Genomic DNA, 26,945 nt, shown 5'->3' with positions numbered 1-26,945 from the left:
TTTATTCTTGTATATGTTTGTATATCTTTTACATATGTATATATATACACACACACATTCTGTGTGACTGTACATACATTATGTACTGTGATATTGGTACACATTTAAGTTATGATGAACTCTGAAAAACACACTAATTTTTCTAAGCATCTTCACCTGTGGGACTCATTTTCTTCCTGCTCTTGCTCCCTACTCATTTTGCCTCTTTCATCCCTTCCCAAAGCTGAATTGACAAATTACGATATATACAGCTGAAGAGGCATTAGAGGAAGAACTTGGTACCCCCTTCACTTACAAGAGTTATACAAAAGTGACCCAGGTAGGACCACTGGGTTGATGTAATCCTTCTGACAGTCTGACATAGATCCCTCCACTTCCTGCCTTCCAGAGTTTCAGTTCAGTGCCTCAGTTCTTTATTTGTGTGGTCAGTTAAGCATATTCAGCTTCAAGAGTTTTTTTTTAAAGGAGAAAAATAGAAAATACAGTATGTATCCATAGTGTTATAACTGTAATAAAAAGACTGTAACAGCATACAGCTGGATCAGCACTGGAGTGTGTCTGAAGAGAGAAACTCCATGCAAGGAACCAAGAGCTTGCTATCACTTCACTGCATCCGATACAGATTCGGCAACGCCCCTGTGCCTCCCCTGGAAAGATAACTAACTTCTGAAGGCAGCCAACTATTAGGAAAGGCTGATGCATAACACACTGTTTTTTTCAATACTCACCCTCCTCGTGGGAGTACCAATCAGCTGTTAGGAGCCATGACCTTCATGCTATCCTAGCTCCAAAGGAAGCTCATCTTAACTGTGAATTTCTCAAACTTTCTAACTAAAAGTATTTCAACATGTTGCTTTATTTTACCAACCTGTTTTGTGCACCTGTGCTGATTCACGTAACTTCTACATACTGCTTCCTGATTTCAAAAGACTTTAAACCTAGCAGGGAAGCCAGAGTCTGCTCTTGTGTATTGTAAGATGTCATATTTCATCCGTTTAACCTATCATTGAGCCTAGCTACTCCTGATATTGGAGATTATTTAAACTTCTGCCATCACATCAGAAACACTTCGGTGCCAAGTACTTTCTCCCTGTTACTTAGATACCACAGTTATGTCCCCATGGTGTCCCTTCTGTGACGGAGAATTACTCTGTCCTTCACAGATAAACTTGACAATTTTTAAAGCTGTGCAATATTCATATTTCATTACAGTCTACCAAGGAACCAGACAAATAATCCAGCCAAGTGGGCTGTCCTCTAGCTGCATCCTCAGTGGGATAAAAATCCTCTCTCCATTCAGCAGCTGACTTGGGAGCTGCTCAGCACAGATTTGCCAGATCCCTAATGCCAGCAATAAACATAACCACTGCCATTTGAGCAGCATTTTACTTTTTCTGCTCCCAATCCCTAACAAACCAAAACATTCTACCCTACAATGCTGTTTCCCAGTCCCACCCAACCTCACCAAGCACATCTCTACAGACCATGAGAAATAACTCATAAGGAACTTTCAGTTACATACAACAAAAAAAAGTTAGAAGAGGCTGGCAAGGGCTAGCTGTACCCAGACAGAATGCCAAAGAGGCCATATGGTCACCTCATTCCATCACAAAATCCGGTTTTCTCCCAAGGGAACCATGAAAACATCCAAAACAGGAGCTGTACAGCCTTGTAAAATCCCAGCTGATGGAAAGCACCTGCTTTACACTGTGCACACACTAGGAACTTCTGAGCCTATGCTTGCTGCCCGATGCAAAAAATAAACCTAATTTACACAAGAATGTAGGTCAAATGGCTTTATCTGTGTGTATCTACTTATTGAACACCTTTTTCTGATAAAACTTCTACCCCTTATCAGGGAAGCACAAAGGAGAGCTACTAAGAGAAAGAAGGCAGATGGTGACAAGACAGCAAAGGTCATAATGCAATTACTCAAAGCAGACAAAAAGAAGATACCTGAAGCTTAGTACTGTATTTTTTTCAGCCTTTTTTCCTAGCATTAGCATGTAAAAGTATGTTTTAACAAACCCTAGTAGCAAAGAATAAAAAATCCAAATATATGCAAATACATAAATAGCATTTAAAAGGTGTTTTCTGTTGTGGGGTTCAGGTTTGTGGGTTTTGGTTTGGAGTGGATTTGGTTTCATTTTTGGGGGGTACTGCAAGCACCTGTCTGTTAGCCATCTCTGGTGACAACTCTTTCCAAGACAGCATGGTGCTATACTGCTTATCCAGTGCCTGTCAGATTTCTTTCATTACAGCAGCAAAGTGTCGCTTCCCATCTAAATACAACATGGACTCTGAAATAAGGCAGACAAAAGAGAACCACATTAGTACCCCAGTGTCAGTACTGCGCAACTGCGTAATTGGTAAGATTAAGAAGCAATCCACATGGTCATGAAAGCATAAAATAAACTTGGTTTGCCATTAAACCCTGTTAAATTATTCAAATGCCATTAGTTCAGTTATTAGAATGACCAGTGTTCCAACAGAAAGTCATCTTTTCTACAGAGTTATGACAACAAAGCATTAATTGCATACTTGCCTCCGTATGTTTTGGGGACAACCCGTGGGACCTCATTTTCTGATATAAATGTAAAATGGAAGATATTGGTTGTGTGGTGATCCCTGGTGTCTGCATCATAAACCTCAGTGTGTACTCGAACCTGGATGTAGTTTTTTTCTGTGTAACAGACCTGCACAGTTAAGACAAGAGTTGTAGTTCCTACTTTATTATTGGCATTGACACACTGTAACAGACTTCATTACACTGTCTAACAATCAAAGTCACACACTCTCATACTGCACTGCTCATTACCAGTGATTAACAGCAATTACAGCAAAGATAAGGTTTTTTTTCTCTTTTAAAAAAGAAATTGACTCCTACCTGTCCAGAGAGCAGTAACAAGGATCCAACCTCAACTGGCCTCTGAAACATGATGTCATCAACAGATACAATAAAAGGTCTGGAACCCCTGAGCAAGAAAAAGATAAATTTTTTCTCAAGACTAATGAGGATGTTTGGAGAAATTTAAAAATATTTCCTTATCAGCAATTGAATGAAGGCTTACTACAGCATGTATCTTTCCTAAAGAGAGGCCACAGGAAGTGCTATAGAATCATGTTATCACCCACCACAAAAGTAACTGGAGGCAAACTCTCACACCAATAAAAGCACACATTCTCTAAGGACACGGCAGGGGTGTTGGAACTTGATGATCTTAAGGTCCTTTCCAACCGTAACTATTCTATGATTCTATGACATGTTATTGCATCATTATTCTATCTTATAACTTACATTTGCTAGGCAATCTTCGTGCCATCACTGCCATCAGTTTTCCAAGCACTGACATAAAGCACTTCACTTTGCATCAGGCTAGACATACTCCCATTAAACTTCTGAATAAACCTTTGCTGGCTGATGACCTCAGTCACACTTTCTAAGCACAACAAGCTACTAGAAGAAGCTCAGAAGCGATTTTGCTTTTGTATGAAACAAGACAATAGGATACTTATTTGGCAAAATGTCTATTTTATATGGTCAGAAAGAAAAGGTATCTTCAAAAGTCAATCTCAGTGGCTTGGTAAGATAAAAGAAAACAGAAAAAGGATGTATTTTCTAGCTTGACATGTGATGCTTAACAAGAAGCAAGATGCAAAGCTCTGTAAATACAAGACAGTCTCTAGATAAAGCAGTGCTGTGCACTAATAGTGCAAAATTCTACTACACACCTACTTCTTTTCTACTCAGATTGTCATTAGGTTGGTTAGTTTGGCTTCCCAACCTATGTGTATGTGCACAGTGCTCTGGATTATGTAAATATTGCAAGTCTACAACTCACCCATAGCTGCAAGCAATTGCCCATCCCAGTTCAAACGCCTTTCTCATGAGAAAACCTCCAAAGATCCTATTGAAGATGTTTCGTTCCTATACGTGGAAACAAAAAAACCAAACTGCTATATTACATACAGTATTTCCAAAGCATCATGTTGAAGTCTGCACTTCAGTTCACAGTATCTAACAGAACTCCCAACATCTGAATACAGAAAAAGCACTACTGAAAATAAAAGTCAAAATGGCTGAGGCAACGTTACTTAATAGAAGCTGACTCTGACATCATTTGACTCATTGGCAACATAAAACCTCAGAATTGTGCAGCAACCAGAAGCCCAACCTTAACACACTCTCTTTACATAAAACAAATAGTCTGGTAAGAAAACAAGGTAATTAAAAATCTACTTTGCAGTGGTAACCAATACAGGTAATAGAAAAATGGCAAAAGAAACTGAGATCTAAATACACTGCAAGGACTGCAGAACTGAAACAAAATAATGGATTGATTAATCTTACAAGACAATTCACAAGTAACTGCTTCTGTAATTTATTTTTCAAAATACCTGAGGATGGCAAATCTGTAGCCCTTTTAGCTTTGTATCTTCCATCCATACTGAATTGGGTGGTAATTTACGACTCCGGAAACTTACTGTCCTTTGGAAGAGACAATAAATTTTATAGTCCACATTAGCAGAATTCAGCAAGTGAAAAATGCACAAATAGCAAACGCAGACACACACTGAGGAAAAGGAAAAAAAAGAACAATGAAACAATAAAAAAAAGGACTCCCCCCGAAAAAGTATAAATTCCTTCACTAAAAGCTGTTCTAACTGACCTTGAAGCCTTACCTAAAGTGATACTTTGATTTTTATTGCAATAAGCCTATGCTCCTGATCTTTCAAAACATTCTGTTAATGCTCAAGCTTATGTGAATGAACAAGCTCAAGAAACGTACATGAAAGAAAAGATGAATCACAATCACAAAGCCTGTCAGAGAAAGTCTTACTGTTTTCTAAGTCATAACAGGATTTAAAAGCACACAATGAGCTAACAGTAATTAAACATCAAACATGTAGACAGTTTGAGGTTTTCAAATCCAGACAGAATGTGTACAAAATACATCTGCTAATTTTAGGGGAAAGCATGTCTCACTTTGGTAAACAGCTTTGAAAGTAACAACTGTGTAATAAGTTAAAGAAACAACAAATTATCCACAAATACACCACTGCATTAATGCCCTTAGGCATTGTTCTATCACCACTGGCACTGGATGATTTCCCACAAAGCTCAAATATAAGAGAAGTACATCAACAACAGTCTCCCCCAAATACTGCTTTCATGTATTATATTTAAAACACGTGGCAAGGTTACCTGACCAAAATATGGCCAATTCCTACCCTCACAGGTTTTTCTCTAGGTATCAGGGCACAAAACTCTCAGACTGTGCCAGTCACACAGCTGCAAAACCATTCCATTCCCTTATTTGGTTAAGCATCACTAACACTTTTCCTCAAGATTATTCCTAACAACTGGCTCAGCAGCTCTTTGTGCTTATAGCGTCACTTTTCATTATCTTGGCACAGCTAACACTAACAACAGAAGACTCTTTTAAGAGATGCAGCTGTCACATTAAAATTTGTACCTGTGTTTCAAATAAAATGCCACAGAATTTAAATGGTGAAATGGGAAAACAAAATGTGTGCTTTTATTCCAGACTACCCTCTTACAAGCATCCACTTAAAAGGCACATGACTTTTCCGTAAGACTTCAGTTCTCCTCCACCCCTCCCCTTCTTGCCTTGTGTCCAACGTATTAAGGAATATGTCATGAATAATGTTTCTTTCTTCTGCAGTGGGAGCCATTTTCAGTAAGGAAGCAGTGCTGAAATCAATCCTCTTCAGTTTGTTCACTAAACATTTAAAAAAATCATATTACAGTTCAAAGAAAAAAAAACATTTGACTTGCTCTGAACATTTTAACCTGGAATCAGCCGTCCCTTTCATTTTCTCTTTTTCCCCCAGAAGTTAAAAGCTGTAACTCCACAGTCCCATAGATCCAAACAGAAATATGGCTTTTAGAACTGACTGTATCAAAGAAAAATAAGGTAGAACTTCACTGTTTCCTCACCAATGTGATAAAGACCTTTTATACATGATACCCACCCACGGCGCCTACAGAAAACTTCAATATTCCCCTCAAAGTATAGAAAAACATCAAAGAAGAAACCTTACAGAACAACTGACCTTCTTCAGGTTTTGCCAATGGTACAAGAACGCAAATTTATGACAGACCTTACTACCATAGGCCACAAGGGTTGAAATTTTAGATCTTCTGTTCAGTTCATTCAGTCTTTAACGTTTCTCTAATTCTCTGCTTTAACATTCCAGCTTGAAACAAAATAAGATGCAGCTACACAGTCCTTCCCTGGGTCCCCCCCTTTCTTTTTCTGAATTTCTTTCCAAAAAGAACAAGGAACTTAACAGGCAGGAAGCTGGGATGCACCCAGCAGGCCCAACACAGGGGCAATCAATCAACCAGAGCATTAGGAAAGCCTGTGCCACACTCAGATCTGAAGTGGAGAGAGCATCCTGGAAACTGAGAACTCTGCTTGGGATGCAGAGCACATAAGGAGTGCCCTTCTTTGTCAGTTTAGCCAGAGTTGCCAAGAATGGTGATAGCAGGCTTTTAACGTCTCTTACACTACTGACACGAGACAGAACAAAACATGGTTTTGAACAAATAAGGAGCATTTCTATGTAGCAACTTCTGAAGTTTATTTCCTTCTAGCTATTAAGTTGAACCTGAGGCACATGCACATACTACCAGGAAATCTGACATACATTCCCCTTGATTGAAGATTTTTTCTTCCTCAGGGCTCTCAGGAACTAGTGGATTAACAAATGCTGGCCTATGGACAAGAATTTTTGTTTTAGTTATAAACTTTACAATAATATCTCCTCTAAAAACATTGTAACAGTCTTCTATTTTTGCTTATATACACAGTACAAGATGAAAAGAGATACAGAAATAAATAGATTATTTCATATTGTGCAGCTGCCAGCAGAGTATCAAATTAGCTTTAGCTCTCAAGAGGCCGTTAAATGATCCAACCACTGTATAGCATAATTAAGAAAGGGTGATGCATCTATGCTTCTTAAAGAGCTAAATCTGTACATAAGGATTAAAATGAAGATTTTTTCAAGATGTTTAAAAATTCATCAAATGAAGATGTGATGACCTAAGATAGTCTAAAACGAATACATAAAACTTGAACGGTACCACTCCTCATGGAACAGAAAGTGCACGGTGCTGTAGCTAGCAAGTGTTCTTATAATCTACATGTTCCCATGACAGTCTTATCAACAGCTGAAAGCTGTTTACCACATATACCACTTATCAAAGAAGATATGAGGCTGCCTTGAGCACAAATTTGTGTGTTTAGTTTTCTGCACAACTAAGTTCATTCTGACCTAATTACATAACATTATTTATTGTCACAAGGAAAGGCAAACACTTATTTTCAAGAGCCATTCTTCCCCATAATTTCTAATTATTATTTTTCTATTTCAACATTAATACAAATGCTCAGAACTATATATATATATATATGCATACACACAAACAAACATCTGCTGAACAATTCAACCCTACTCCAAGCCTTTACTTGGGATGGTGACAGAGGCATGCAGAAAGGATGTTTTAGCTTAGAACAAACTGCTCTTTCCTGGTTTGCTAAACCTCTGGATTTCAGAGACACCAGCTCCTTCTCCATGATAGAGCTCATTCACCCTCTCCTCAGCTCAGGACACATCTACAGCAGCTGTCCTGTTCAAGACCCAAGCTGCAGAGGAGAGTTTGCTATAGCCCAAGAGCCACACAGCCATGTTTTTATGGCACTACAACTAACCTAACATACCCTGTGCCTCTCTGAAAGGTTTTTACTTTACACAGAATAAATATCTTCCTTATATGGACAGAATGCTTTCAAAACGCAGCTGGCTTGAAGAACAGCAACTGAAGTTTGTATCTATTTGCACAAGTTCATATAGGCTTGTCCTAAGTCAATCTGCTAGTGTCTAATTACATCAGATTTGATGTAAATCTTTTGCAAACTAAGTCCTTAAAATGAGAGCCATAATTATATATAGATATTTTAATGTACAGTATGTTAATAGGGTCTAAGAAAATATTACAAATCTGAATGAAAACAACCTAATAAGTACTTCTAACATTATCAGGGCTAAATAACTATGACAAGCTAACCCCCCTCATTAAACATATCCCTCTTCATTAGATACAGGCAGTTATTAAAACTACTTAGAAAATCATTTATCACTTTTACAGGCTACACAAGAAAGACGTAAGAAATACAACCGATTTTTCTGGTGCTAGAGTCAAACCAAAACTGAAACTAAGCAGCCTGTTAGTTTAATGACTAAGGAGTTACAGAATGAGTAAAACCAAAAAAATAAGAAATTTGGCTTATGGGTTGTTTGGGTTTTTTTTATGTTCTGTGAATACTTACTAGTTCCATGTTACTTACGTAAGTAAGTTTTAGACTGAATTATTCTGATGAAACCAATCGTATCTATTAGGGAATTAATGGCATTATTCACTCAGACTATTTAACCATCAAAACTCAATCTTTTCCAGTTTTATGGCAAGATGACAATTAATTCTAACAACTCTTAGAACACAGGTGGGTTTCTAACAGACTCGTTCATTTCTGTGTTTATCTGGCCAGTCATTCAAATGCAGAAAAAAACTAAGAAAAGGGTCCAATCCCAAGATTAACAGCAATTCCTGGTATCACCTGACTGTTGAATCAGTGCTCCGAAGCTTGCCACAGGAAAGTAACACCAGCAGAAAACATCGACTATGTGCACCTATGCTATATGCCTTCTATGTGGCTATATGCCACACACATAGCAAGCTGCCATGTTTGCTATTTTCACCACAGTAGGAATCTGAAAACTATTTTCCTCTCCTACAACTTACCCTTTATTCTCTGGATCCCGGGCCACCATGACAAAGGTTGCATCTAACACAGGGCTGTAATCACCATCATGTAGCTAAGAGAGACAGGAAACAATTATATTTTAGAAATACAATCATAAATGTGCTTAGCAAACTATTCCGTCGACATCAACTATGCCATCACACTGTTAATGCTGTTTACTTTCCCATTCTGTCATCCCATCCAAGATCTCTCACAACAGGTCAAAAAGAATAAAATAACACAAATTAAAACTCTAGTTTCAGGAATACTTCAATGTAAATATTACACTGGGAACACGTATTAACTACTACTTTCAGCTGGGTGGGGAGGAAATCAATGCAGGCATTGTAAAAAGGACCCTTTATTCTGAGAAAAGACAGAACATTTTCTGTCAATAACAAATTGCCACTAATGCCAGCACTGTGAGGAGTTCAGACAATAAAGGTAAAATGTTATTGCCTACTTCAAAGACTCCACTTAGGGAGACCAACTGAATAAAAACTATTTATCAGTTTCTCTGAATTATAGCCACTAACATAACTTAAGTGGTCATAGCATATCTTTGCTACCATAAATAATTAAATAACTGAATTAACATTTCAGTTAACTAATCAATTTACAGTACATATTCAATAGAAATGTTTTAATTTAATTATGAATATTCCTCTTGCTTCCTGCACAGTGTAGCCTTGTTACACCTTCATTTAGTTTCTATTCTTTAGTGTTTAACAACTTACTACAAAAATTGTGCTACACAGCAGATAAGATGAACACAAGAGATACAATTTAATACCGAAACTGAACACCAAATAAAAAAATAAAGTTCATCAAAAGCAGGGGGGAAATCAGTTCAGAACATGCAGAGCACAGACGCATTTATTTTTCTGTAGGAGTACTGTGTTGCAGTTTAATTACAAAACACTGGTTAAGAAAAATGCATCTTGAAAGAAAAGTAAGCAACAGAGTAACTTGCTGCATCTAGACTACTTGAAGTTATCTTATTCTTGAAACACTAGGACTGCCTCAAGCCCTTTAAAAATAGTTATTCTAGAAAATGTAATTTATATTGCTAATATCATCCAGAATTCCTCCAAAGCATTTCATCCCTGTGATGAGATGGAGAGAAGCCACAGGAACTAACCTGCAGCATGTGCATCTTCACTTCCATTGAGGTCTTCCCAACCCAAGAAACATTGCCTGTGAATTTGATGTCACGATCTGGATATATAATCCTCTTGCACAAATCTACAACACAAACATTAGAGGTTGCTGGATCACTAACATGTAACATTAGAAAGACTGGATTTTCTAAGACTTTTTTGTGTTCTGCAAGTGGCAACACACACAAAGTCAACCCAGAAAAGACAGTTGTTGCAAGGGACCACACTGCCACCCTACAGTTTCTACCTTCTCAGAACAGGAGAACAGGAGAAGGAACAGAAGCCAGAACAGAAGAAAGTAGGCACACAAACGGCAAACCCGCAGCAGCACTCAGCAGAACATGCGACACAAGTAAGATCCAAGTCCACCAGAACGAAAACTATTCAATAATGAACCTAAGAAGCTCGTGTCAAAATGAAACCAAACACAGATGTGCATGAAATTTGTATTTTGAAGGGAAATGTGAAATATGAAATGCTGAAAACCCTCTTCCCTCTCCCTTCAACAAAACAAGACGAAGTGAACTAAACAGGAGCATGAAGAAGGTATCCTCAGTAACAACGCAGGGACAGCAGCAGCTGCTGAAAGAGGAAGAAAAATGAAACCATTCCTACTGACCAAATTGCCACTTACTGATTTTATCCACCAGAGCTGTAACTATTGATAAAGGAGACTTTGGCTGCATTTCCTGCTTGGTGTGAGTATAGCAAATAAGAACTGTGGAGAGACCAAAAATGGAGTCAGCTCTTTAACAAAAACTTCAGTGGAGCAGATCAAAGCCATCTTTCTGAAGTATGAAAAATACCTGTATAACACAAACTAAAGTATGGTTCAGAGTGCACATGACTTCCACATTTTGTGTAACTCACAGGACTGCTATAAAGAAAAATGATTCAGTAGCTGTCTCACTTATACACGTATTTACTTACTATAAATAGAAATGTAATTGACCACGTTAAATCAACTCATCGCTCCACATCTAATCCCACATAATCTTTTCCCTCTACCCCTGCAGCCCACAGTCTCAGATCCTTCCTACCTTTTATTTTGATTTCATGCAGGTTGTCCAAGGATACATGCTGTCTGAAGACTTATTTTCAACTACGGATTCCTTTAAGGAGGTTTAGATTAGATAAAACTGTGCCTTACAGGTATGAAAGCATAGTCAGATGTATTTATCACACTGTAATTACTACTAGCTGAACCACTATTTAAATTAATTAGCTCTGCTCATAAGAGCATATCCATGTAAACAGACTTCTTGGAGTAATACAAGGCTGCAAAATGGTTTGGTTTTTTTCCTAGTACTCGTGACCATTAAAACAATATATCCCCAGCAGAACTGACTGAAGCCCAGTATGACTACAAACAAGGCAGACATTCTGTGCTCCAACACAAAAAAAAAAAACTAAGAACTTCACAGATTTCCAGGAGAAATAAACAAGGCACAGAATGAAAACCAGGCTCATCTCATCTACCAATAGAGGGTAGTACAAATTGTTTCAAGTTTCCTTTTCTAATTCAAGACAGGTACTGAAGCCAGCATCTTCCTTGCCCCAGAAAAGAAATACAAATCATTTACTTGTTTTGTCTATCCTCAGTAAGTATGTGACACATTCACTTGTTTTTCTGCCTTCCTCAGTTTTGCCCATCTGATTCAGTCTTTCATTGCTGCCCCCCTGGCCAAAAAAGAAAATCCCGGTTCCATTCAGAAATTCCTCTTAATAAGCACTTGTTCTTTGTCAAAAACTTCAATCAAAATGCTCCCAACCAGCTAGAGAACTCTGATGAAGGAAGAAGTCACCTAGTGACATTTTAAGAGAAAGGTATCACCAAATTACATTAACCTGCCACTTGTTTTAGCTTAAAACAAAAGTCAAAGAACTTGAACTTTTAAAGACCGTGAATAAATGAAAAGGAGGGGGGGGGGGGAGCCCAACCCTAACTCATGAAACAATTGAGTCACTTTTACCCGTAACATCAATTTGGAGACAGAATCCAAGAACCTATAGACTGTTTTCCATTTTCCCTCAATGGATACAGTCTGCTCTTTCCACATTATAGTATCTTTTGCCCAAAAGGAAGACTGAAATAGTTGCACCTCACTATCTGTTAGGTTTTACGTTGGTTTTGTTGGTTTGAATTGCCTTTTTTAAGAGCAAAATTTGGTTTAATTTGAAATAGCACACTTTGCAAATTTTCTGATTTAACACTCAATGTAGATTCATAATCTAGGATCATTTCTCAGTAAATTATTCCTGAGCTGCTCCTTTACAAAACTGGCAGAGCAATGTGAAGCTGAGCAATTTTGCTACTGTCCTTTGTCATCCTTCCTTCTCCTTCAGCATCAGTATCTTTCAAGTTTTTTCCTTCTCCTTTGAGAAAACACATTGATGTGATTCCTTCCCTAAGGTCATACTATACCACACCAAACAGCAGTGAACAAACTCACTTTCTCTGCATTACTTCTGCATTCTTTACAAGGGCATAGATACGTACCTCCTAAACTGTCAAGATCTTCAAGTATCCTTCCAAACCTGCAAAATATGGGTGACAATTAAATACTTACATACATAGTAAATGAAAGTTAACACTATGCTGGTTCCTCTGTTACCTTACGCTGTTGTGTACATTCAGGTACTTCTCTCTTATTTCAGGTTGACTTCCTAGAGGTAGAATAACTTCCAAGTAGCTATCCTTCATCCTCCTAGGAGGGAGATCTTCCTGCTGTTTTGCCAGTAAAGTATAAAGAGCTTTTCTTTCTTGCATTGCTTGCACATGATCCCTTGTAAGGAAAAAAAAACGAACAATGGAGCATGAGAACAGAACTGCAACCACGGCTAAAAGATGTCACACTGAAGATTATCAAAATGAAAACAAAACAGTAGTAAAAATAGCAAGGCACAGAGAGTGTGCCGTGAAAAGAATGTGAAATACTCCTAATGAGATATGCTAAGCAGGACTACTGCAGAAAACTTCCAAGTATTATTGTGCACAAGTGGCAGGCACATACTCTGTGCTAAAGAGATTAACAAAAATGCTCTAATTCCAAATGCCACCAAAATGGTTCCCCTTGAAAAGAACCAATCGGGCATAATTTAACCTATGAGGTTTTGTGTATATTCATGTCTTCCATAGCTACTATATCACAACTCTTCCTACAGCCACAATTTTTGAAGGACTGTCAACTTCTAATCTTTCCCAAGAAGTAAAGCATGTATAGTGCTGGTTAGCACTAACAACAAAAGGAACTAATCTGCTAAGACTTGCTATCATCTACAAGTGAGCTCTCCCTTTACAGCATCAGTTCATACAGCATACACTTGATCGGCAAGCTAAAAGAAAGGGGAAATTAATCTATTTCCCTCTCTATTCCTACCCAGTCACCTTACAACCATATAGGAAGGTTATAGAAATAAATAATAAAGGAAAAGGAGCACTATCCCTTCAGAGCTGCTTTTCAAGCACCAAGTCATAGAGGTTGTAACTCCCAAAAGGAGGTAAAGGACAACTTGCTGTCACTTCTTTACAATCTACCCAGTTGGTTCCTTGCACAGGCATCTTACAATTACCCTGCCCAACATTTTCTCTTACCTGTTCCTCCAAATGTTTCTCCCCTTAAAAGTGCAACCTGACCAAAAAAAGCAAGTATTTCATACAATTCCTAGAACCAACAACAAAGCATTAAGTACCTAAGGGTTAAACATGCAACAGTTCCAGTATAAAGCCAAAAGGTATGCAAAACTATGAATCCGTTTAACAGAGCAAGAGAAGGCATAAAACACTATGTAACCAAAGTTGATTTTAAACTTGTGGAAATGTGCCATTCATTCAGTTGTGCATGCTGCATTGCTGAGACCTGAGTGCCACTGTGTTTTACAAAACCAATTAAAAAAATAGAAAAATAAAGAAAACAACAGAAAGAACCTTTTCACCAAAAATTAAATATGTCTTCAATTTTGACTTTGGATAAATTCTGGGCATTAGCGATTTAAGATTAACACTTTTCTGCTTTGAGCTTTATTTTTGGAAGAGAAGTATAAAGCAGTCATGCTGCAACATATTTATATTCCCTCTTCCCATTTAAGAATTTGGGAGGAAATATGAATAATCCATGATCAAATAGGGTAAAAGGCCAGCAGAAAATTTCTGGTTTAAATATGAAATATGGTTTACCACATCTAAACAACAGAAGTACTGCAGAGTTCAGAGAAAATAGAAAGATAACCTCCTCTAGGGGGTTAATGTTTGAAGGTATGCCACTGTATAGAAACAGAATATACCAGATGACTAAGAAAAGATGCAATGTCCAAGATGATGCACCTTTATGCTTTTTAAAATATTTGTTTCCAAGGTCTTTCAGTGAAAGGTTTCAGAGAAATTATACCAGAAAGTAAATCTTGATCAGAGAGCAAACCAGAAACTTGTGTACAAGCATATAGAGACCAAACAATAAAAATTTAACTATGTTTTGTTTTCACCAGTCCCATCCTGGCTCCTCTGAGGTCAGCACCAGAACTCTTCTTGACTTCAGCTTCAGAATGTGCTCTTCAGTATACAGAAGTATTGGTCTCAAGGCAATAACATTTTTCAACAGATAAATATTGTTACACACTGCAGTACCAGTCATGTAGTAACAATAGTTCATCTAAATATTAACTAATGCCTGCCATAAACATTCTGAGTAATTATGCTACTTATTTCTGAAATGGCCACAACTGTATCTAGACTGTAATTAGCAATGAACAGATTAATAATATTTATTACAATTTAAGTACAAAACCAGAATAAATACATATGCAAAATATTTCTTTCTGATACAAAACGTTACCGGCCGTTACAAGAGAAATCATGAACCAAAGGTTCCTTTTAGCAAAAATAACAGTCAAAGGCATTCCTCCAACACGTATCTCTCCTCTCTCCCAGTAATCCAGTTGTATGTGCATCAGTCCTTCCCTGCTTCACATTTAGGGACCCCTACCTAACAAGCTGTTCTTAGTTTGTTCTCTTTAATCATTCTTCGGCCTGACTTAACTAAAGCAGTGGCTGTTCAGTCTCCACACGTATCAACTCTTTGTCACTTCATTTTAAAAGTATGATCTCAAAGGCAACATGATCCATGTCCTTCAGACCTCCCATATTAACCCTGTCATTCTTAAGCCCTTCCAGCCATGGGCTCCCCAGCTTTACTTCTTCATAGTAGTTACATACAGTACTCCGCAGACTGTTTCTGCTGTAATTTATACACCACAAGAGACATACCTATCTAAGAAAAGCACTGCTGTGGTGATCCTGGCTTCAGTCTACTCTCCTCCCAGGGTTGGAGCAGTGGGGAAAAAGAAATAGATAGAAGATCAGATTTTTCCAGAGCCGCTAAAATCTTGATCCTCAGGTGGTATTTCCATATGGCGGGGTTACTTCCCAGCCATTGTGGAGTGCAAGAATGGTTCTTTGAAGTGCCCTTTTCAGCTGATTTAATGAAAATTTCAAGCCCTATCATGCTTAGGTAGCAGTCTCACTAAGCAAAAATCAGCTTTTCAGATTCAGACATTTTCTTTAGTATGACTATAATCTGTCTAGACAAACCTAGTCAGAAGGCCTAGACACATCAGACACTCCACTCAGGCAAGCACCTCTTCACTTCCCTATCAGTGTACAAAGTGTGAAAGAAGAACTCAGCAAACACAGCCCTAAGAAAATTAACAATCAATACAATGAATATGGCAACAACCAAACTACAATATGTAATTCCCTCAGGCTATACTGATTTCAAGAATTGATAACAGTGGAGGATTACAGTCAACTCTGGCTTATTCAACGTAATGGAGGGGGAGGAAAGTAACCTGAATAAAGCCAAATCATCAATTATTTAAATTATAGGTAAATTTATATTAAAGTACAGCAGAGAAAAGAAATGCCCAAGATGCCCCTGACTAAGGAGACCCCAATCCCAAGCTGACAGTTTTCCAAAGTGACATACATGCTGCCAGCCCCTTAATAATGCAGCCTGCTTCACACTGAGTGAGTTCAGCTGCCTCTGAATCCAGTGCAGCATAAATCCACCACCATGCTGGTAAGACACCAACAAATAACTCAAGAGCAACCAACAGCAGTGTAACATTTCCAGCCAGACTCTACAGCTCTTACACCTTTATTGGATTCAAAGCTGATGGGAGAATCTTCTAAGCATCAATATCACTTATTCTGTTCCTTTGGTGGTACAGACCTTGTGATCCACAAAGCAACAATTCAGAAACCTTGCTTGCCTTACTTTTTAGCTGTATGTCCTTTCTTTCCCAGTCAGCAAGCTAAAGTGTTAACTTCCACCACCACAGCCCTGAGCTCTACCTGGGTTTCACCAATAAAGTAAAATACATTTAATGCACACTGTACCTCCAGTTGGTAGATGCTCCCACTATTTCCCTCAACCTGCTCCGCACTGAAAAAGAAAATAAAAAAGTCAAAGGCAAATCAAGCTTAGTTCTGCAAGTGATGAACATGAGGCTGAGTTTGCCTGGTGCTAAGAGGCACCATCCTTATCCCAGAACAGGAAAATTAAGCAAATTCATGCAAATAGCATTCCAGAAAAAAAAGTCTGGCCAAATTCTCTGATGCTGTTAGTAGGCATGTCACAATAATGGGTTGAGTAACATGATTCTGTAGCTTACTGTGTTTAGCCAACAAAGAGTGTTTGTTAATGCAAACACCTGCAGTGCTAATTAGCAGTTGAAAGACACAGCGGATCAGGATAAGGTTAAGGAATTTTGATGTGAAAATATTTCAGCCTAAACACAAACAAAACTGGAGATAACACAAATCAGAAAGCCATAAAAGAACATAAACAGGAACAGTGCAGCTGGGAGACTGGGACTGAGGAGGGTATTTTTTAAATCCCACTCATGAAGGCAGGTAATGGCATCAGACTGGCTCTTGCCAGCGGGGTTTCACAGACTAAATCTTTATCAGTCTCAAAGAACACACTGTTAAGACACTGAAGACAAGTCTATAAAGTTAATTCCTGCAGTATCTGCACTATTAGAGTTGATGCCAGTTCTGCACAAGTATTTCATAAATCTCAAGAATAATCTGCATATGCAGTTTCTCTACACTTTCTTTGGATGAGGTTATTAAGTGCGCTAACATCCCATCAACTCTATCTAACTGCTCCATCACGATTAGGCAGGTAAAATGTATGCTATTTGGAAACACCTGAAAACAAGCAACAATTCCCAAGCTCAGGACAGAAGCTGAGAATGTATAGCTGGGATTCCTTGCTTATTTACAAAGACTTTTATACAAGGGGGTTAAAATATTAGGACAAAATAGGAACACATCCAGAAGGGCTACCAAAAAAAAACCAACCAAATTTCAGTGAAAAAGAAAGAGGGCTGCTGCATTACAAGCTAATCCTTTATACTTGCAGGTTATTAGGTACCATCAGGTTTGGCACTTTTCAAGCTAAATGCCTGGTCAGTGTATTCGCAGTGATCAGCAAGCTATCCTGTGAACCCTGGAAGAAGCAGAGTTTGATTTTCTCAGTATTTGAATCACATACCCCTCTCTCAGCCAGACCAGCTCCGCTGTGCCCCTACTCCTCCACACAGTCACTTCAGTTTCTGCTGTTTTCCAATCCCAAATCCCCCACACCACCATCACCACTGCAACACCCCTAACCTCCCTTTTGTTCTTTCCCCTGCAACACCTTCAGCTCCCGTTCCTGCACTCCCAGCCTAATTCTATTTTGCCTGCCCCCTAGACAATCACCAGCATGAGCTATGGTTAGCCCAGAGGTATGCAAGGGGCTGAATACCAGCCAATCAGCACAGAGATCCCAGTCATTCACCAGCTGCCAGCAAACACCACAGTCCATGGCTGACCCAAACACTAGTTCTAGTACCCTAATGAACCTCTGATTCAGAGACAGTTTTCACAAAGATTGTGGAAACACGTTTCTCTTCAAGATTTGTTGCTCATCTATTTTGGCTGACATCAAGAAACAACAGGTTCTGGAAGAAGAGGGTGACAAGGAGATAGACAAAGACAAAACAGATTGCTTAGACTTAATTTCTTTAGGAAATTAGGCTAAAAAAACTATTTTGAAATTAGAAGAGTTCCACTACAATTCTACGGAAAAAAAAAATATTAAAGAAACTGATTTCAAATCTTAAGAGTTAATTTTTTCTATTTTTTTTTAAGGGGGGAAGGTCAGATTCTTTTTTTCTTAAGAAGCAGACAGCTTGTTTACAGAGTAGGTACTACTTTCTTGTTACTCACACTCCACTTGTGAAGCTGCCATAGCATGCATTGGATCTACACAGTGTTAGTAGAAACACTGTTACAGCTTCTAGAACACAAAAACTCAATTTTCCAATAGTGCGCAGACTGTGCTGGGATGGAGGGGGAATAAACAGCACCTTCTCTTTGTTTAAACCAAGTTCATCTTCCTTTTCAACTCTAAACAGTAGAAAGCTCTGAAAAAAACTCTGGTCCAAACCTGTAAACGTATATACGTTGTTAGTCCAATTTAATACTTCTGATTTCAATTTTAGGCATACAAGTGAACATTTGCCAGGCTGAGACCACATACTTTTTATTTTAACAATAAAAGGGACAAAGCATAAAAATGTTCCTAAAATGTTGTGAAGTTAAATTTAGTCCATTTTACAGGTTCATAAGTACATAGTTTTTTCTCTTCCCTTCCCCTGGGGAAGACTACATTGCTCTTGCAACAGAAATTTAAGTAAGTTATTAAGCACAGCTGTCCATAAACTCTTTCCCTTTTCTTATTCGTCAAATATCTTAAAAGTGCAAAATAACTGCAGCAAATGGGGCTTATCTATCATTGTGCATGTCACAGTATCTCCTAAGCTACGACCAGTGGATCAGTAATGCCAGAGCAGCAGGGTCTGAGTATATTTGCACTATGATGTGAAGAAGGACACAAGGGCAGCTGGACAAGATCACTGCATTCATCTCTGACAGGGAGATCTATGTCCTCTTCTGCTGGTGTCACCCCAGGCTGTATCCAGGTTCAGGTATACCACTGTCATGTATTTTACCACTATAGAGGTTGGTCTTGACTTACTTAAAGATGCAGATTCAAATGTCTAACCTGAAGCTAAGTATTGCAGGAGTTGGTGTGTAAGAGATTTTGTATCCCACAAGCCTCTAAGAAAAGTGTTACCCAGCACACCACCAGAAACACAACGCGCTGACAGAGATCTAGGACAACAGCACTGCCACAGTGCCATTCACTGAAGTCAAAGAGGCTTTAAGCAAGTCAATAGAGTAACAGCATTTCATTTTTCATTAATGCTAAAGTAAGGAAAAACAGTAGCTGTTTAGTTCAGTGTTATAGCAAATATTTTAATATGTACAGATTACCACAACACACCATTATTCACATGAAGGGGCAAGCATCCTGTGGAGTGGAAAACACAGGTTAGATTAACAATTAAAAGAAACAATGCAAACTACATCTAGTAAGGAGTTACCTGATTATTCTACCTCCTTGAGTTTCATTTAAGCATGTCCTGCAATTTTAGTAAGCAACTGCAGGCAACCTATCTTTGCCTGATTTACACCCAGTATCTTTGTGTTTTCAACTGAGTTCATCCTTTCTTTCAAAGACGGCTTTGTGGTTCCTTTGTCTACTGGCTCTATGTAGTATCTGCTTGCAGCGTAATTCCAATCAGTTTTTCAAACTCAGTGTTACCATGTGCTGTTGACAAACACTATTAACTTTGGAAAGAATATCTGGAAGACTTTTCAAAAACTGGGATGAGTTGTCTTTGAGAAAACTTCCAAAGTCCTGCTTTATGTAGCCTTTGGGAGAATCAGGGAAGAAGTGGGGATATTCACAACTGAAAGCCAAAGTTGTGAGGAAGCATATGAAAAGCTAGTAAATATTTGGTGTTTTGTGAAAGCATGGACACCAAATTAAAGCAAATTAGTTTACACATCAGTGAAAGTTTGTATAACATTATTTGTTACAATTTTAGAAGAGAATCTCAAATATTTACAGTTATACAGTCCACAAAATATTAGTATTCCTTGAAAACCAGAGGAAGGCCAGCATGGCTTCACAGCTTCACTGTTTCCACTCGCCTTCTAGATGGCACCATTACCACCTAGATATAGAGAGCAGAGTAATATTTGCAAGAATGCAATATTCTGTATCCATGGTTCTTTCCTTTAATTTTCCAAATTAGCACTTATTAACTAGCATGAAAAGAAATTCACTAACAATGAATAACCCTCATTTTCTCTTGTACTGGATAACCTGCAATTTCTATTTAGAGAACAAAATGGGACAGAAGATCTCAGAAACAAGCAGAAATCCAAGTCCATGAAGGAATTATTGTACCTGGCAACAGCCCTTTTCCTCCTCCCCTTTTCTCAGTACCCGGGATTAGAATGCAAGAAAACTTTTTTTAAAACTTCTGCAACAGGAACATTACAGCTTATTAATATGATTAGAGTGCCAGAACAATCCTTCAACACAGAGCTCCATTGACAAGAGCATTTTCACGAGGCAATGCTGCTGATCTGATTAAAAGATTTCTCTAAGTTTACAAAATTAGCAATATTAACATACTAAAAGTTCTGTAAAACATTATTCCCACTCAGTTCCTTCATCTGTTGGCCATTTTATATTCCCCTGGCTTCTAGCTATGAAAAAAAAAAGTAAGGTAGCAAAAAAGTGATACTATAAATTCAAAAAAGATCAAGCACAGGTTTACAAAGCTGTTAACTTTTTTTTTCTGCTCCCCAGAATTTGCTAATTCAGGACTCATGACCTGTGTTGCACTTAAAACCTTTGATGATGGCTTTATTTATGGTAATAATGAATGTCAGTTAGAAAATAGCAATATTCTTTACTCTGCCATTTCATTTTATTCCTTCTGTGGTAAGACTGGATGATGATTTGAGCAACCTGGTCTAGTAGACGGTGTCCCTGCCCATGGCAGGGAGGCTGGAACTGGATGATCTTTAAGGTCCCTTCCAACCCAAACCATTCTATGGTTCGACGAGTCTCTCCAGTGGCCACAGTACCTTTCTGTACTACGTTTCCTTTCTGTGCAGAGCCAACTTGAAAAGCAGTTGTCCCTCCAGAAGATGAATTACATGTTCTGCCAATACTAAAGAACCAGATGAGCCTCCATGTCTGTAACTTTAATGACTGTGCATATTTGTTGCCATTAACCTCAAAGCACACACAGAAATACCGCTACATTTTCCAAAGTACAGTCAATTACCTTACCTTCATTCATGTCAGGAAGCTCTGGGGAGTCAGGGGTCCCAGAACTGAGTGTCCGAGACAGAAGAGAAGGAAGCTTCCTCATCGTCCACAACCTACAGGCATAACAGAAGAATTTACTGTCATTAAAACTAATGCCATGAAAGTAGTTTAGGATTTATTTTTGGAATGGTGCTGATTACTTTAGAAACCACTCTCTTAATTTTTATCCTGATTTTTAGAGCCACATATAATCAGTACAACAGTTCCAAGCCAGCTGAAATTTCAATTGATATCTGTCCTCATCTGAAAATAGGAAGGAAGAATGATGCACTGGTAGGAACTGTTCTTTACACTGACTCAAGATGTCCTGGGACAAACATCAGTTTCTATCCTGTAGGCAGGTCCATGTGCATCTGGGAAACCATCCATGACCCTAACCATAAACCTGTCCTGCACTTGGCAGGTGTCCATAGCAGTGGAAGGTGGAATACCCCAAGAAGGATATCACAAGGCCTACCACACAGTCACATTCAGCTAAGCCCGGTCTTCTCCTCCCTGGCTTACTAATGCTGCAACTCAGAACAAGCCTAATGTGAAGGATACAATCCTCTTAGCTGTTCAGCAAGAAGGGACAACCGTGAGAACCCTTCAAAGAATGTAATCCACCCAACAATTCAGTAAGACTTCAATCAGGTAGCAACCAGTGCAGCTCTTCCAAGCAAGCAAAACTGATAGCACAAAAATACACAGAGGGTCAGCAGGAATAAAACTCCTCATGATAATTTACAGTGTTATCCTGACGAGAAATAGGAACTCTGCCCCTTAATTTTATTCAGTTGAGGCTGGGGTTTCAGGTCAAAAAAGAGGCAAGTTCCCAAGCACGAATCATAGGATGGTTCGGGTTCGAAGGGACCTTAAAGCTTACTTTGTTCAAACCCCTGCCATGGGCGGAGATGCCTACCACTAGACCAGTCTCCTCAAAGCCCAATCCAGCCTGGGTACGTATCTACACGGATATATCTTATATACGTGTTTCCTCCTGTCTGCAGGTACACCAGGAGTAGGTAAGAGAGTAAAAGGGAACACACACACACAAATAACCTAACTCAGAAGCCAGCAGTCTCGTACACACCAGAGATGCCATGAATGGCAATGGTGAAAACTCTGTGTAAGTGATGCAGACTCTGGACCCGCGGCACAGTCAGGGAATGACTCCTACCTCAACCCCGCCCGCACCCCGCGGGGCCCTATCACGCCCGATGCCATTTCAGGCACCCTGAGCGAGGTGACAGGCGCTCCCCACACCGACAGACCAAGACGGCCGAGGCCAGACGCCATCACCCTAAATTCCAGGCAGCCACACCCGGCAGCGCCTTGCCAGCCATGGCACACACCACACCCCCCCGCCAGCCATGCACCGGATCCCCTCCCGGGTGCGGGCAGCCCAGCCGCGGGGCCCAGGTCGGGCCACAACGCCCCCGGTAAGGCAGCAACGGCGGCCCAGGGCTCTGCCCCACCTCCCCGAGGCCCGCCAAAGGGAACCGCCACCATCTCCCCCGGCCCCGCCGCGGCGGGCAGGAGCTAAGCGGCGCGGGGGCAGCCTTACCGGGTAGCCAGCATGGTGCTTGCCCGGCCGCCACTGGGACCGAGACCGTCACCGGGACCACGCCTGTCCGAAGCACGCTGTTCTCCAGCACTACAGACCTGCGGCTAGCCCAGCACAGCAAATGCTCGGCGCAGCCCTTCCGCCGCGTTGCTCAGGGCGGTCCCCGCGCAGGGCGGCTCCGAGCCGGCTCCCCTCTTGTTCCTACAGCCCCCAGGCACCTCTGCTCAACCCCGGCCTCCTGCCAGCGGCCACGCCTTCACTCAGGGGCGGGCCGCCAGGGCCGCCGGCTTCGCCTGCCCCGCCCAGCGCGGAGCAGCCGCTCCGAAGGGCGGAGGTTGGTGCCGCCGGCAGCTTCTGGACACCGAGCGAGTCCTGCCCGCGGGAAGCTGTATGGGCCTCGCGTTTCATAAGTACCGTGATGAGTGTCTTATTTTTGTAATGCTCCTGTTTTCCACTGTGTCTCCGAGAGACTTTCCACAGGGGGGGCCAGAGGCGCTTCCCAGCGGCGGCCCGCGGTTGCTGGATGTCTACGCAGCCGGGGAAGGGCCTCCTGCCCCAGCCGGTCACTTGGTGGCACTGTTAGGGAAGGCAATTGAGAGCTCCGGTATTTGGTAGGGGGAAGAGGTTTAAGAAAACACTGCAGTTAAATAAATAACCTGTGGGTGAATAGTAAACAAATATAATTAAACAGAATTGCTTCTATTTATATAATGGGAACTGAACAGCCTTAGAGCAGAGAGGACAATCAGCCTGTGCCAAGGTCTGGGGGCTGCAGAGCAGCTCCTTGCTCTGCACAGAGACGCCATAGAGCCAGTGAAAATCTGAATTTCAGAGACCGAAGAGCCAGTCAGGATCTAACTTATGGAGATCTAGCTGCTACCCGTGTCAGCAGCTCTGATTGACTAGTATACAAGGGGCCAGGAGCAGCTTTCAGACACCAGAATATACGGTCTCACTGGTCATTTCAACTTGTGAGCAAAACGGTGCTTACAAAATGTACCAGTTAGCAATGAAGTTGTTAAACAGACTTTGCTAAAGACTTACCCAAGACACCACTAAAACTCTATGAAGCTATAAGAAAATGAATGTTCTTGCAAACAGTGAAAATACATTAACCAGATTATTGTTCAGCCTGGAGAAGGCTCTGGGAAGACTTTCTATCTGGGGAGGCCTTCCAAAAAGGGGCCTACAACAAATCTGGAGGGGGACTTTTCACAAGGGCGTGTAGTAACAGGACAAGAGGTAATAGCTTTAAACTGGAAGAGGGGAGATTCAGATATTAGGAAGAATTTCTTTACTGTGAGGATGGTGAGGCACTGGAACAGATTGCCCAGAGAATCTGTGGCTGCCCCATCCCTGGCAGTGTTCAAGGCAAGGGGTCTGGAATTAGATGGTCCTTAAGGCTCCTTCCAACCCAAACCATTCTAAGATTCCATCACTTGCAAGAGTAACACCTGATCAAGGTTTTTTTTCTCTCCCACCTTTTTGATAAATTGCTTCCAAACAACCTAAACTCAAGCCATGTGAATTGAAAAACAAGATTTGTGTCTTTTTGTGAGACTTACGATAGATTGCAGATTTATGTATGCAGACTTAAAGACTGAGAGACTGAAGTTGCGTGCCTTGCACACCGAGCAAAACCCACCTGGAACTGACCCTTGCTATTAGCACAGTTTTTCTGTCATGGATGTGGTGTGAGTGCCTCCCTCCTGTTTTGTGACTGCATTAAGGAGGCAGGAGACAGAGGCCTGGTGAGTGACCCTCCTTCGTGGGGGAGGAGGCAGAACTGCAGGCACTACTTCCCAGGAGAAAGGCCCCTCTCACCGAGCCCACACCCCCAAACATCTTACAAGTGCAGTCAACCTCTGCCTGTTTACAGAGTAAGAAGTTGAAAGAGCTATTGCAAAGCAGCTCATTCATCTGGTCATCAGTAAAAAAAGTGGAAACCTAGTAAGGGTGCGTGCTGAAGGTTCAGAAACCAAGATGCCATGAGAAGAATCACCTACAGACAGTGCAAAAGACTGCCAAACGACACAGTTGTGGTTGTGACATGTAAGAAAAACATCTGCTTATCGTGTGAACTGCCGTTAGTTTTAAGAAAGTAAAACAGATTCCCTGAGATACTGCACCCAAGAACAGTGACTTAGGTATTTTGCAGGATCAGAGCCAAAGGGACTTCTACTGTATCTGAAACATGAGGTTATAAAATTTAGGCCTGGCTTGTTTGGGTTTTTTCCCCCCAACTTTTATTTCTATAGCTTTTATACCCCAAATTATTTGCAAGCATGTTATAGATGATTGGTGGATGCAGGCAGATAATTAGTTATATTTAAATCCAAAATTCATCAAATTGCATAATTACAAATAGCAGATGAGACATATTACCTTGCAGGAATAGGGTTCTAATGACCTAAAATACGTCTTCAAAGATAATAATGGAAAATTATGACCCTTTTATTTCCAGTATATGGAAAGTCACGTAGTTTTATTATGTGAAACTGTTAATTTTGAATTTGCCTCCAAATTCTGAGCACTGCTACTGCAGTATTTATTCACTATTCTTACTTTTCTCACAGAAATTAATGGGGTTTTTCCATGGACCGTCTAATGTTGATAACTTGTAGTTGTAAGATGCTTGAAAAAACTACCTGGAAGCAATTGTAGCCCAGAAATATCAATGCAAGTTCTAAGTGTTAGAAAGAAATTATTCAGTTGAAAATGCTCAGAGAATTTGAATGAAAGACTAATCTGGAATAATTACAGGTCAATACTGAATATAATTCAATTTTCCGTATTTTGCTCCAGAGATTTCATGGGAGATATAATTTTGAGGTACAGTTTGGATTGAAATATTTGAGAACATTTAGTAGCAATATCAAAAATTCTGAAGTCACTGCATTTAATATGAAATAAGCAGTTCTCCTCCCTCAATTTTCATTTATTACAGAGAACCTTTGAGGCATGAGAGAGGCATTCATACAGGAATCCAAGGAATTTTCCTAGAGAAGAAGGAAATAAAAAATTAGAATACAAAAAGTAAAGACAGTTTGATTAGTTGAACAGTAAAGAAAGAAAACTGTTGCCTACTTTGAAGTTTCTGCCCAATCTGCAAGAAAAGAGGATATTCAGAAATTCAGATGCCAATAAACATGTGTTGTCAGTACAAGTCCAGCTGAGGTCCCATAACTCTGAATAAATTGTTGAGTTGCATCGCCACAAAAGGCTCTTGGGGAACTAGCACAGCTATTTCCTGTAGCTTTAGGATGGACAAGACCTCTCTCTCTAGAGAGGATGTGGGGAGAACTTGCCTCAGTCAGATAAGTAGTGCCGTGTGCTTTTATTAACACCAGTTCTTGTTGCATGCTATAAAGAAAGTGCTGTTTTCTATTTCATATGGTTTTTTTCTGTTTCTCCACTTACAAGTAAGATTTAGGGGGGGGGAGATAAAACAAGAATAAGAGGAACAATGTTCTTTGTAGGTATTTCTAACAATTTTACAGGTTCTTCTTAGGTCTTTCTAACCATTCTACCCCTCAAACACCAAAGTGCCAACCCACCTGGTGGAAATGTAGATGAATTCACAGTTAGCAGGTTCTGCATGGGAGAAGAATATCCCTTTGTCAACCACTTTCCACCATACATATTTGTGTAATTTGAAAAAACCTCGAACCTTTTCAGGAGGCTTACTACTACTCATTCACTTGGAGTCAAGTGTGAAGAAATAAACAGGCTGACAGTTCAGGGGTAAAATCTCAGCCACATGCAGGTTATTAGAGATTTCACACTGACCTCAGTTATGTCAAAATTACATAAAATCTGCTCAGAGATGAACAGACCTGAGACAAAAGGAGGAAGCTGTAAAGAACAAGGTCTGGCAGCATGATTCATTCACAAAATCGAGGTCTTTTAGTATCCCTTTGTAAAATATTCTTACCATTCTTGTTCTGAAAATATATCTCTAGTAATATATAACTAATTGCAGATTTAGTTATCTTAGGTATTTATTTTCTTTTAATTCTCTGGATTTCCTGTTTCAATAAAATATTTTTGATACTTTAGGAAAATTTTCAGTATTGTTTTTCTTCTGCCTCATGAATTTGAA

The 26,945-nt window shown here is 39.8% G+C and overlaps 1 protein-coding gene across 7 annotated transcripts; it reads right to left on the bottom strand.

The window, feature by feature from the left end:
* Positions 1–1,957: 1,957 nt before the first annotated feature.
* On the bottom strand, positions 1,958–23,132 carry ACOT9 (acyl-CoA thioesterase 9). 7 transcript variants are annotated; one of them, XM_061355158.1, is made up of 16 exons: positions 22,844–23,132; positions 21,259–21,350; positions 19,390–19,416; positions 16,389–16,434; positions 12,610–12,780; positions 12,495–12,532; positions 10,629–10,712; positions 9,976–10,079; positions 8,834–8,907; positions 6,676–6,743; positions 5,633–5,744; positions 4,399–4,489; positions 3,843–3,928; positions 2,888–2,975; positions 2,546–2,696; positions 1,958–2,300 (listed from the first exon to the last, which is right to left on the bottom strand). In XM_061355158.1, the coding sequence occupies exons 1-16, from the start codon at positions 22,855–22,857 to the stop codon at positions 2,242–2,244; spliced, it is 1,305 nt and encodes a 434-aa protein (XP_061211142.1). In that variant the 5' UTR covers positions 22,858–23,132; the 3' UTR covers positions 1,958–2,241. The 7 variants fall into 7 exon arrangements, with proteins under 7 accessions (XP_061211142.1, XP_061211136.1, XP_061211138.1 ...); XM_061355152.1 differs by having other exon boundaries at positions 1,958–2,696; positions 22,844–23,131; XM_061355154.1 differs by lacking the exon at positions 19,390–19,416 and having other exon boundaries at positions 1,958–2,696; positions 22,844–23,131.
* Positions 23,133–26,945: the final 3,813 nt, after the last annotated feature.

The sequence above is a fragment of the Neopsephotus bourkii genome, unplaced genomic scaffold (assembly GCF_033783945.1).
Source record: "Neopsephotus bourkii isolate Nb327-2 ecotype Australia unplaced genomic scaffold, CSIRO-AGI_Nbou_v1 NB_780, whole genome shotgun sequence".
NCBI classification, from domain to species: domain Eukaryota; kingdom Metazoa; phylum Chordata; class Aves; order Psittaciformes; family Psittacidae; genus Neopsephotus; species Neopsephotus bourkii.
The sequence above is the reverse complement of the archived record's forward strand: the minus strand, read 5'-3'. Positions and strand labels throughout refer to the sequence as shown.

Coding starts and splice junctions, on each gene's coding strand:
- ACOT9 (XM_061355158.1), bottom strand. Junction 8,908..9,975: donor TGAAGATGCACATGCTGCAG/GTTAGTTCCTGT, acceptor TGTCTCTCTTAG/CTACATGATGGTGATTACAG. Junction 2,976..3,842: donor GCAATTGCTTGCAGCTATGG/GTGAGTTGTAGA, acceptor TTTCTTGCTCAG/GGGTTCCAGACCTTTTATTG.